At 50.1% G+C, this 11,446-nt stretch overlaps 5 protein-coding genes across 5 annotated transcripts; 2 read left to right on the top strand and 3 right to left on the bottom strand.

The window, feature by feature from the left end:
- Positions 1–672: 672 nt before the first annotated feature.
- On the bottom strand, positions 673–2,182 carry M437DRAFT_77440 (uncharacterized protein; the record flags this gene model as incomplete). Its single annotated transcript, XM_041026806.1, has 4 exons — positions 673–806; positions 859–1,701; positions 1,756–1,896; positions 2,107–2,182. The coding sequence occupies 4 exons, from the start codon at positions 2,180–2,182 to the stop codon at positions 673–675; spliced, it is 1,194 nt and encodes a 397-aa protein (XP_040877386.1).
- A 746-nt stretch (positions 2,183–2,928) lies between these two features.
- Positions 2,929–4,030, bottom strand: M437DRAFT_68272 (uncharacterized protein; the record flags this gene model as incomplete). Its single annotated transcript, XM_041025090.1, has 2 exons — positions 2,929–3,916; positions 3,978–4,030. 2 exons carry the CDS (start codon positions 4,028–4,030, stop codon positions 2,929–2,931), a joined length of 1,041 nt encoding a protein of 346 aa, XP_040877387.1.
- A 558-nt stretch (positions 4,031–4,588) lies between these two features.
- Positions 4,589–8,140, top strand: M437DRAFT_54861 (uncharacterized protein; the record flags this gene model as incomplete). The annotated part of the gene is made up of 1 exon (XM_041022759.1): positions 4,589–8,140. The coding sequence occupies one exon, from the start codon at positions 4,589–4,591 to the stop codon at positions 8,138–8,140; it is 3,552 nt and encodes a 1,183-aa protein (XP_040877388.1).
- A 189-nt stretch (positions 8,141–8,329) lies between these two features.
- M437DRAFT_77443 (cyclin-like protein) lies at positions 8,330–9,481 on the bottom strand (the record flags this gene model as incomplete). Its single annotated transcript, XM_041026807.1, has 1 exon — positions 8,330–9,481. One exon carries the CDS (start codon positions 9,479–9,481, stop codon positions 8,330–8,332), a length of 1,152 nt encoding a protein of 383 aa, XP_040877389.1.
- Positions 9,482–9,837: 356 nt separating this feature from the next.
- Positions 9,838–10,780, top strand: M437DRAFT_77444 (UBC-like protein; the record flags this gene model as incomplete). The annotated part of the gene is made up of 2 exons (XM_041026808.1): positions 9,838–9,871; positions 9,927–10,780. 2 exons carry the CDS (start codon positions 9,838–9,840, stop codon positions 10,778–10,780), a joined length of 888 nt encoding a protein of 295 aa, XP_040877390.1.
- Between the last annotated feature and the right edge of the window lie 666 nt (positions 10,781–11,446).

An 11,446-nucleotide genomic window follows, 5' to 3' on the forward strand; every position in this document is an offset into this window, starting at 1 on the left:
AGGTAACAAGCTATCGTTGGAAGATGCAAAGCAGTTGATGTTTGGTTGATGGAGAGAGAGAAGAGAGGAGAGAGAAGATGAAGCTGGAGGATAAAGTCAACACACCTCAACGCTTCGTGAATGGAAGGTGGGCAGGAGCTGCAGTTTCCCTCACCGTCGCAATACAGCAAGGCCAATGACGAATCGAATCCCAACAGAGCTCATCAAGCAGTTGCGAACTGACAATGCAACTGCCTCTAGATAGGCATAAGGTTTCTGTTCCTTCAATACATGTCCATCTTTTAGTCATGAATATAATATCAAGGTCGGGTCAAAGTGAGCCCAATGGGTTGTGCAAGATATATGTGAATTGTCAGCGTAATCATGCTCATATCTTTGTCGACTTCGACATTCCAAAGTGTGGCTAAAAAGATACTGGGGCATCAGGTATGTGTGTATACCTAGTATCCTTGACAATGGTCATCAGTCGAGCGATGCACTCACAGAAGTTGCTTTCTTTCTAAATGTACTATCACGTCAGGCAGCCAGTAATTTCAAATGAGAAGATACTCGTTATTGTAGATGAGCTTGACAATGTGAGCAATCTTTTGCTTTTTGTAATCATAAAATACACATGGTTCGCCCGTCATTGCCCATTCGTCATGCAATTATGCCAGTCACAGCTGATTGTAGTTACAAATCGCCTGGCTCAGCACGAGCGACGGGGAGGTTAGGGTCGTTGCGGTAGTCGAGCCAAGTCTGCTTGCCATCGACGTGAGCGGCCTCGCCGATGGGGTGGCCACCGTGAGGCTTGTAGCCTTCACGCTCTGCATGTCGTACGTTAGTGCTATACTTGGGGACAAGAAGAACAAGTCTTACCTTCTTCACAAGCGACTTGACTCATGCCAGTAGTGCTCGAGCCGGTCAGACCGCCGGCAGTACCAGATGAGGTGCCAGTGAGGCCAGATCCAGTGCCTCCGAAGCTAGCTCCGCTGACATTTCCTGGAGTAAGGCTGTCGGCTGTGGTCGAAGACGAGTCATGAGTACGGACAGGAAGGGTTGAGGTGTTGCTAGATCCGTAGGTAGAGCTTCCGTAACCAGGTTCGTTGCGGCCAGAACTACCGATCACCTCCTGAGCGCCAGCGAGAGCTGAGTCGTTTTGGGTGTTCGACTGGCTACTGGTGCCAGGCAGGTAGTCCTTGGCCTTCTGAGTAAGAGTCTCACCAGTGCCAGAGGAGTAGCTGTCGTTACCGGAGCGACCTGTCAAGCCTCCAGACGAAGATTGAGCTCCAGACTTGCCAGCAGCAGCATCAGATCCTAGCTTGGAAGGAAGGGATGCGGCACCCTCATGTCTAGTGTTGCTGTCGGTAAAGTCGTCGCCAATGCGATGTCCACCGAGTCCAGGAGCTGTCTTTGCATTGTACAAGTACTTGTCAGGGTTGGATCCGTGTCCGACAACAGAGCCGAGAGAGTTGTCCTTGTCACGCTTCGAGGAAGTGCCATATCCAGGTCCGTCCTCGCGACTGCCCAGACCACCGGCATGTCTGTCTCCTCCACCAACCCCAAAGGTCTCACGAACCTTTTCTGAGAGAGGCTGGGAATTGGTGGTTCTGGATGAGGTAGTGTTCGAGCCGGTCAGACCGCTACCATAGCCAGTGGTCGATTGAGAAGTGTAGTCTGAAGAAGTGTTTTGGACGGTGCTACCACCAAGTCCTGATGCACCTTACATGTGTCAGCACGTGGAAAGCTTTACAGATCTCGAGGCATCTGGTATACCGTCAACATTTCCAGCATCGTAGGGCTCACCAGCCTCTCCACGACCAAGCTTGCCAGAGACAGGCTCGACACCGGATTGAGATGTGCCAGTAGCGACGTTCTGAGGTGCTTCACCACCGGCAATGTGGCTGGATTCACCTTCTAAGTGATCATAGTCAGTTACTGATCTTGTTGTAGGGCAAGTCGAATGGCATAAACATTCGAGCTATGATGCTTTGATTCCTGATCACTCGGGCCTCTGCATTGAGAGCTGGGGTGATCACAACAAATTGACGCGAACTTCGGCTACCAACAACGATGCTTGTGTGTATCCAAGCCTCTGCTGTCTCAACATTTCTTTTAATTGCTTACCTCTGTTCTCTTCAGTAGTGCCGCCCAGGCCGACATAGTTAGCGGCCGCGTTTGCTGCGTTTCTGATGGTTTCCATGATGATTTGTTTCGGTTGTGTTTTGTTAGATCGTATGAGGAAGTGATGTGAAGATCAGGGGATCAGGATTGAGAAGTTATAGAAGAAGTGTGCAGTTCAGGTTTCGAGCAACCGTCGTGCGTGAGGTCGTTCATATGACGAGGGAAGCAGCTCATGGGATTATGTCATTGGCGGGGTGACGATCCGGGGCGGCCCTGTGAGGATCAGATAGCATCCCTGGTTTCTGGCTCTCTATTATTTCACTGCTTATGAGTGCACCGCGAGATAGATCGAGATGATTGACATGTTCACCGAGGTTTTTCCCCAAAATCAAGTTTCCTGGCTCACACCGAGGGTGGCACTGCGGCATGGGTTGTTTGCTAGCCACTGTACGTCCCCAGATTGATGCACGCGGGATAGACAGGGGTAGATATGAGGGTGCAAGCCATGATGTGCAAAATGCATGATATAAGAATGGATTGCCTATAAAACAGTTGTGGTGGTCATGAACAGCAAGTTGGGTATAAAGCTTGAAACCATGTTTTCCAAAACGCCAGAATCCTGCACTGAACATTCCTCTATTTCACCATGAGAATGAACAGTCTTATTTCTTCCTTGCTTTCATCAAAGTCAGTGGCACGATTTGTGTTTTTCCCTTCGGCTTGATAGGTTTACGACATGCTGGACATGTGCCGTAATTATGATCCGAATTACGTTGACTTGCTATCAAAGCTTGGGTCAAGCATTCGTGACAGAAGATATGACCTTCAAAAACTTGTTAATTTGGTACTTTTCGTATATCGATACTGTATCAACATACCACAATGCGTAGCAGTCATGTTGGTGAAGTGTTCAAGACAGATCATGCAGTTCAATTCGCCGATCCTGCTGACCTTGCTGCTCTCCTCGCGTTGCTTGGTCACTAACGCCTCACGTTCCTTGGAAAGTATGTCGTTATCAGGACCCAGCTCTTCAATTTCGTCTTCGTCTGAATCATCAATCTCTATCAGGGCGGATGCAGAATTCAGACGACGCTTAGTTGCAGACGGCGGCGACCCAGGGTCAGAAGGATGGGCGCGCTTGCGAGAATTTGTGGCCGATGCTGTTGGAGCAGGCATTGCTATAGTGTCTTCCTCTTTCACGTGCTGTTGAATAGCAGAGTTTTGGTAATGTGATTGTGACTGTCCACTTCTGAAAGCACTGGTCGTAGGCTCAATCGGGGCAGTATGACCGGTAGATTGCGGGTGTGAAAGTGGGTTGCTAATGGAAGGGCCGACGGCGTGGTTGGTGAATGATGGACCTGCAAAGGGTTGGGCGGATGAGGTAGTCGCAGATTGGTATCCCAGAGTTCCGTTGGCAGTATGGTGTGGCGGATCGGGTTCTTGGGGCGACTGAGGCGGTGAGTAGAAGAAGTGGTTTGGAATGTAGCCGAAGCTGGACTGCTGAGTAGAAGCAGAGTTGGGACGTGAAAGTTGTGGTAATCGTGGAACAACAGAAGGTCGTAGAAAGTCGGCACCTTCCCTCAATGCGGCATGCAAAGAAGCCGACGGAGTCGACTGCTGCGGCGGTCGCAATTGAGCAGCCGTCGAGTGATGTCTCGACTGGGTGAAGTTTGGCAAGGGTAGTTGAGGATATGAAGATGAAGACGAGGCAGAGTGTTGTGGCGGTGGGTATTGGTAGCTTGGATTGAGTGGATTCGTGGGTTGCTGGTGAGATTGAGAATGGTCGTCTGAGTCCTGGTTGCGATTCCAAGGTCTGTGAGGAATAGTGAGCCTGTGATATGCGAAAGGCAGCAAGGGATGATGGGCAGACGGACGAGAAGTTGAAAGAAGAGCCGTCAAAGGGCCAGTGGTTACTCGAAAAAGACATTACTGCGTAAGGATAGCGATAGCAACTGCTCTGTTGGACGACAAGGCGTCATGGCACTTTATTGCAAGAAACTACTGAGGGGTACATAAGTAGCGACACATAGTGAAGTTTGCCTTTCTGCTGATTGACGATGATGTTGCCGCTCTGCTGCTGCTGCTGGCCGTGTCGTGCAGCGGGCGAGAGCGTGAGAGAAGCCCTGAAAGCGCATGCTGCACGCGACCCTCTCTATGCAGCGTCAGCCCTGTCTACGACGGCGGCGGTGCTGCTTCCACGTCAAGCCTTTCTCGGGCATGAATGTTCCAGCTCCCGCAGTTTGCAGAACTCTGATAATGAACATTCGACCGAGCGGGGCTTGGCAGGCGACGGTTTGCGCTATTTGCATCAGCGCTGGAGCTTTGAAGTCAGCAGTGGCCGCAAAAGGTCATGATGTCGACTGCGCGAGAAGAAAGTTCACTTGCCCCCGCTATGGAGCCGCTCGAAGTTACCTGTTTCGACCCAGAGCTCTCATCCATGCGCTATCTGTAGAGCTTCCTATTCTACCATACTATCGAGGGTAGCATGACCGCCAATTCCATGCGGTCGCAACAGGCCTCGCTGTTGCGCCTCCGCCGCGTCGTCTACCCACGCCCGCCATACCCTTGCACACGACACTACGCTACCGACATCTCTCATAACGAACAACCCTCGCCTGCTTCTTTGGTCGCAAATCGTCGCTCTTCTCTATCAGTCTCGTCCGAATCGCGCTTCAACGAAATTGGTGTTCAGCAGATCAGTAGCCATGTCTACTCTCAAATATTCCCTGGCAAAGCTCCACCAGCTCCGGAAGAGCTTGTCCGCTTATCGAAGGACCATTTGCAACGACATGAACTGCTGGGAAAGAACACGGACTCGTCAGATCCTGTCGCCTTTGACATGCCTGAAATACAAGGACAGACATTAGATGAACATTTCTACAAACTGGCCATGGATTCTGCCGAACCCTACTTAGGTCTTGCTCAGAAGTACTCGATCGCAAATGCGCCCCCTAGACCGCGCAAATGGGTCCGACAGAGCGGATGGACGAAGTACTCTCGCGATGGCTCATCCGAGCCTGTAGAAGCTCCAGACGAGGAGATGCTGACCTTCGATGTCGAAGTTCTGTGGCACGAATCGTCCTACGCTGTCATGGCATGTGCTGTCAGTGACAAATTCTGGTATGCCTGGTTATCGCCCTGGTTGTTAGGTGAATCAGAAAGCGACCGCCATCTTATTCCGCTTGGAAATCCTCAGAAGCCGCGTATAATTGTAGGTCACAATATTGGGTATGACAGGGCTCGAATCGCCGAGGAATACGAGCTCGATCAATCGCGTAACTACTTTATCGATACCATGTCGCTACATGTTGCTGTGAACGGAATGTGCTCGCGACAAAGGCCTACATGGAATATGCACCGCAAGAACCGCGAGACCAGAGACAAGATCGCGAACTCAGAAGCTACGGCCGATCTGGCTGCACTTCTGCAAGCCAAAGGAGACATAGATGAGGAGGAGGAGCTCTGGGTTGGCCGTAGTTCTGTCAACTCCTTGCGCGACGTTGCCCACTTCCACTGCGGTGTCACCATCGATAAGGCTAAGCGTGAATGGTTTTCAGAGCTCGATCGACAAGGCGTCCGTGACAAGCTTGACGAGCTGTTGGATTACTGCGCTGCTGATGTTGACATTACTCATCGAGTTTACAAGAAAGTGTTTCCGGCTTTCATGGAGACTTGCCCTCATCCTGTCAGTTTTGCTGCGCTACGCCATCTCTCGACAGAGATACTGCCTGTCAACCGAACATGGGATTCGTACATCGCAAATGCAGAAGCTACGTACCATAAACTATCAGATGCTGTTGAACAGCGACTACACGATCTAGCCAGCAAAGCACTTGAGTTGAAAGACAAAATGGAAGAATACGAGAACGATTCGTGGTTAAGCCAGCTGGACTGGTCAGGCCAGGAGGTTCGTATGGTCAAGGGCAAGAAAAAAGGTGATCCGCCAAGACCTGCCGCACGCCAGAAGATGCCCGGTATGCCCAACTGGTACAAGGATCTGTTCGTCAAGAATGGTGCGCCTATTGGTCTCACAGTACGCACGAGAATATCACCACTGCTACTACGTCTTGCATGGGACGGTTACCCACTGATCTGGTCCGACAAGTATGCATGGACTTACAGAGTACCGAAAACAGAAGCGAGCAAGTATATAGATCGAGCGCTTGAGCCTTGCGACATGTCTGAAGAGGAGAATCTGAAGTTACGAGACGACAATACCCATGTCTACTTTCGCTTACCGCACAAGGACGGACCTCAAGCCAGATGTGCCAACCCTTTGGCAAAGGGATATTTACAATATTTTGAGAACGGCACTCTCTCATCAGAATACACATACGCGAAAGAGGCATTACAGATGAACGCATCCTGCTCTTACTGGATTAGTGCGAGGGACCGAATCATGTCGCAAATGGTTGTATATCGTGGAGAGGAGAACAAAACCGATCAGCTCGGGTTCATCTTGCCGCAAATCATTCCCATGGGAACCATCACGCGACGAGCGGTCGAAAAGACATGGCTTACTGCCAGCAATGCGAAGAAGAATCGCGTGGGTTCAGAGCTCAAGGCTATGGTCAAGGCGCCACCAGGCTACTGCTTCGTGGGTGCGGATGTCGACTCACAAGAGCTTTGGATTGCTGGACTGGTAGGCGATGCATCCTTCCAGATTCATGGTGGCAATGCGATTGGCTTTATGAATCTGGAAGGCAGCAAGGCGCAAGGCACAGACATGCACTCACGTACCGCTTCAATCCTGGGCATTTCTCGCAACGACGCGAAAGTTTTCAATTACGGTCGTATCTACGGCGCTGGTCTACGCTTTGCCTCTACTCTGCTCCGGCAGTTCAACCCAACTATCAGTGACGCAGATGCCGATAACACAGCGAAGAAACTTTACGAGAACACCAAGGGCCAGAAGACAACTCGCAAGGTTCTCCGCGAACGACCTTTCTGGCGTGGAGGTACCGAGTCTTTCGTGTTCAACAAGCTGGAAGATTTTGCCGAGCAAGAACGACCAAGGACTCCAGTGTTAGGTGCTGGAATAACCGAAGCATTAATGCGCCGATTTATCAGCAAAGGTGGTTTCATGACTTCACGAATCAATTGGGCCATTCAGTCTTCAGGAGTCGACTACCTACATCTGCTCATCGTGTCTATGGAATACCTTTGCCGTCGTTACAACATCAATGCTCGCCTCTCCATCACCGTACACGACGAAATCAGATACCTGGTCAAGGAAGAAGACAAATACCGTGCTGTAATGGCCCTGCAAGTCAGCAACATCTGGACCCGCGCAATGTTCTCCCAACAAATGGGAATCCACGACTTACCTCAATCATGCGCCTATTTCTCCGCCGTCGATATCGATTCCGTGCTTCGCAAAGAAGTAGACATGGATTGTATTACTCCTTCCCACACGACATCCATTCCTCCCGGTGAAAGTCTAGACATCCTACAACTGCTCGCCAAGGGAGAACAAGCCTATCTTGATCCTAAGATTGTTCCTACCAACCCACCCAACCCCCAAAGATTTTCTTACGCTGATCGAGAGCCTGTAATGACGAGTCTGCAGAAAGCAGAAGCGCCGGCTTATTTACGAGCACAAACCACATCTAATGACTCTGAACTGCGTCAAATCATTAAAGAGATGAGATTCTCATCCTCCTCCTCCTCCTCCTCCTCCTCCTCCTCCTCTTCTTCTGCTACTAAGGCAAAACCTTCCTCTGCTGGCACTTCTTCTGCGGCAAAAACAAAACCCGCACGCAAGAAGAGCGAAAAGGGACAAGATCCACACATGCAAACTCCTTCGTTGCTTATGGTTGACGAGGAAGACGTGCCTTTTGCTCGATACAGCGACACATTTAACAAGCCCACGACGTTTGCGGATTGGAGGGATGCCAGTGTGCAGTCTTCTTCTGCGACTACGACGAAACAGCAAGTTAAGAAGGCAGAGCAGAATAAGAATACGGTGGATAGAAACTCGACGTGGTATCCCGGGTTGATCAGGAAGATTCCTAGTGCTGTTGGGAAGGTTGTGTAAGGGACTGGAAGGGATGAAGAGATGAGGTGGTGAAGGGGTTGTGGTTTTTTGATATATATCTTCTTTGGTTCTGTGCATATGGATGGAGTGGGATGGAGTTATTCATTTTTTCATAAGGGGGTTGATGAGATAAATTTCTCTGTATCTATATCTTTCCTCTCCTTCTCGCTCTCAAAGTATCCATCATGATCATCCCTTCTGCTGCACAACCAAAGCGGGACCAAACAAATCCTCACCCTCTCTAAAACTCTTCTCTCTAGCCAATTTCTTCCTCTCAGCTTTTTGCTCGTCCACTTGTCCCACGCCCAATCCACCTCTCTTAGCCTCCTCATGTTTCCCCACCAAATCCCTGGTACTGGGATCTCTCACTTGCTCCAACGCGGCTTCTAGACTTGCTCGTTCGTCTTTGCTCATCACGGCTTTGGGGTCGAAACTCGCTAGCATGTCTGCGCATTGTGCGATTGTAGAGATGATGATGTCGTGGGCAGCAGCTGTGGCGGGAATTTTTGTGCTGAGGTAAAACGTGAACAATACAGGATCACTGAGCTTTAGTGCTGCGAGATAGATTTGGGGAGGGGTGAAGAGGAAATAAACGTCTGTGAGCAGAGCAGGTGCATCGAGGATATGGCGGGCGACGGCGTAAGCGCAGTGTGCTCTGTCTGAAGCTTCCTTGGCACCTATGTGTTGCGGAGGTTGCCATTGTGTCCTTGAGCCTTGGGGTGGTGGTGGTAAAGAACACATTTGCTGTTGCAGTTGTTCGGGGGTTGTGGTGAGGAAAGGAAGGGGTGCGCCATTACCAGCTGCCAGGTTCAAGAGATCCATAAGACAGCCTTTGAGCGCGCGAAACGGTTGCCGTACATCCAGAGTAAAGCGCAAGGCTTGTATTATTTTGTACTCTGGAGCCAGGACGTCTTTTGGATCTGTCTTTATGCGTCTGGCGTATTCGGAAAGAGTCATGTGTACACCTTCAGTCTTGCTCGCCAGGAACAAAACACTCTTGTAGATTTCCTTGGGCGGGTATGTGATGACAGAATTTGTGGTGTAGAAGCGCTTAAGGTATTGGACGGCGGTGGCTTTGACGTTGACTGACCATCCAAAGAAGTCGGATGTGTTGCGTACTTGGTCGCAGTAGCGCTGTACTAGACGAAGCTCATCCTGTGCTGAAGGCAGGGAGGCCAGAGAAGATTCGGGCAGGTATGTTCGAGCTTGTTGGACGGCGGCCTCATGGGTGTTTTGACGGAGAGATAGAAGAGCGGACTCGCTGAAAGACCAAAGTCGGAACTGAGTAGATGTACGGTAGATGTCGTCCTCGGTGAGGGTTTGGGCTGGCGGTGCTGCCATAGCGACTGAAGGGGTGTTGTGAGCAGTTGAGAGGTTTTTATCAGGTTGTGACGGTGCTTGAACTGTCGTAATTGACTGAGGAGCTGAGTAGATGGCGGCAGAGGTTGTTGGTGAGATGTTGACAGTGTCGGCGCAAAGATGGACTGGACAAATGTTTGTCGAATCGACCATCCCCAGATTCGCATCTTCACTCGGGTCGTCATTGACGCGGGGACGGCGAGGCCGCGACACCATCGAGTCTGTCGACGTGGCGCCTTCTCTGCATAACTATTATCTTATCCTTTTCTTTCTCTCATTCACATAGCGTTTATATCCTTTCGTCTTTCCTTGATTCAGCAGCAGCATCCTTGCCCAACATGGCAGCCAAAGGCACAACCATCAAGCGCATCCGTACCTCAACCCCATTCCGTCCCTTGATAAAACCCACCACTAACACCTCACACAGTCAAAGAAGCCGCCGAGATCACAACAAATCCCACTCCAGACTTACACGCCGCTCCTCTAGAAGAAAATCTCTTCGAATGGCACTTTACAGTTCGCGGTCCTCCTGAGCCATCTCCTTTCGCTGGCGGTGTCTATCACGGCCGCATAATCCTTCCTCCGGCATACCCTTTACGACCTCCTTCTTTCCGCTTTCTCACTCCCTCGGGCCGCTTCGAACCCAATCGCGAAATCTGTCTTAGTATCTCTGGCCATCATGAAGAGACCTGGCAGCCTGCTTGGGGCATACGCACTGCCTTAGTCGCCATCAGGAGTTTTATGGATACCGATGCTGGAGGTCAGGTTGGTGGTATGAGTGCCCCTGACAATGTGAGGAAGCAGTTGGCAGAGAAGAGTAGAGAGTATTCTTGTGCTGGTTGTGGGAAAGGTGCTTTGGCTATCCTCGAAGAGCAAGAGAAGAGATGCAAAGAGCTGGGCATTGAGACAACAAACGAAGAAGAGAACCCACTGCTCGGCAAGATTGGTTTAATCGAACCTAAGAAGGAAGGGGCCACTACTGAACCCTCTGCTGCAACATCTACAACACCTCGAACTGGCGAAGCTGTGTCTTCGTCCTCGCCATCACCGCCTACGGTGGCCGCCGCTCAGGAAGTCAAACCTACACCTACGACTCAGCAATTACAACAACCGCCCACTCAATCCTCGCCTCAAACTCAAACACATTCTGCCATCCAAACGCAACAACGACAACCACCAGTCCAACCACCAGCAACCACAACAACAGACGCCTGGATCGACAAAGCCATCATCGGCATAGTCATCGCTCTCGTCCTCATGATCTTACGCCGCATCGCTTGATTAGATACCCCTTCTTCATCCTGCTTTTACTCTTTTCTCTGCATTCTCTCTGTTCATTTACTTGCTACTCGGAGTTAGGTAATTTTGGATCGTTGCTTACTAGATATACACTTGATCACTTTCCTGGTGCATGGGTTGATAGATGGAGTTATGGATCAATGACGAATTTTTAGCTCTTCTCTTATTTCACTACTCAGTGTTTCTTTGCATGCTTTGAGGGCCTATTCTAATGTGTGCCTTTTTGCCCTGTGGTCCATGTACTCTTATCCTCATAGTCCACTTATCGATTTGGGTAATTCTGAAGTGTTTGCAACATCATTTCTCTCCTCCCCATGTTCAAAATATGCATCTTGCATCATACTCCGACCACAACACAGAGCAAGGAAGTAGAAGCCATCAAAAGGCACACTCCCATTCGGAGACAAATGCTTGTCCATAGACATTTGATAAATTGTTGCCTCTCCGTGGATAACATCTTGTTTTATATTGCAATCATGCATTTCTGTAATTACACGAGTTGTATACTTTACCACACTGGGAGGCAATCTGCAATGAGGGCCACAAGGGTAGGTCGAGTACAGTGTGTCTGGTTGAGCGGAATAGCTAGTGTTCCCTACTTGTTCGATAATTATATCTCTTGTAGCTAAGACGAGCCGGGAATATTGG

The sequence above is a fragment of the Aureobasidium melanogenum genome (assembly GCF_000721775.1).
Source record: "Aureobasidium melanogenum CBS 110374 unplaced genomic scaffold scaffold_20, whole genome shotgun sequence".
Lineage (NCBI taxonomy): Eukaryota > Fungi > Ascomycota > Dothideomycetes > Dothideales > Saccotheciaceae > Aureobasidium > Aureobasidium melanogenum.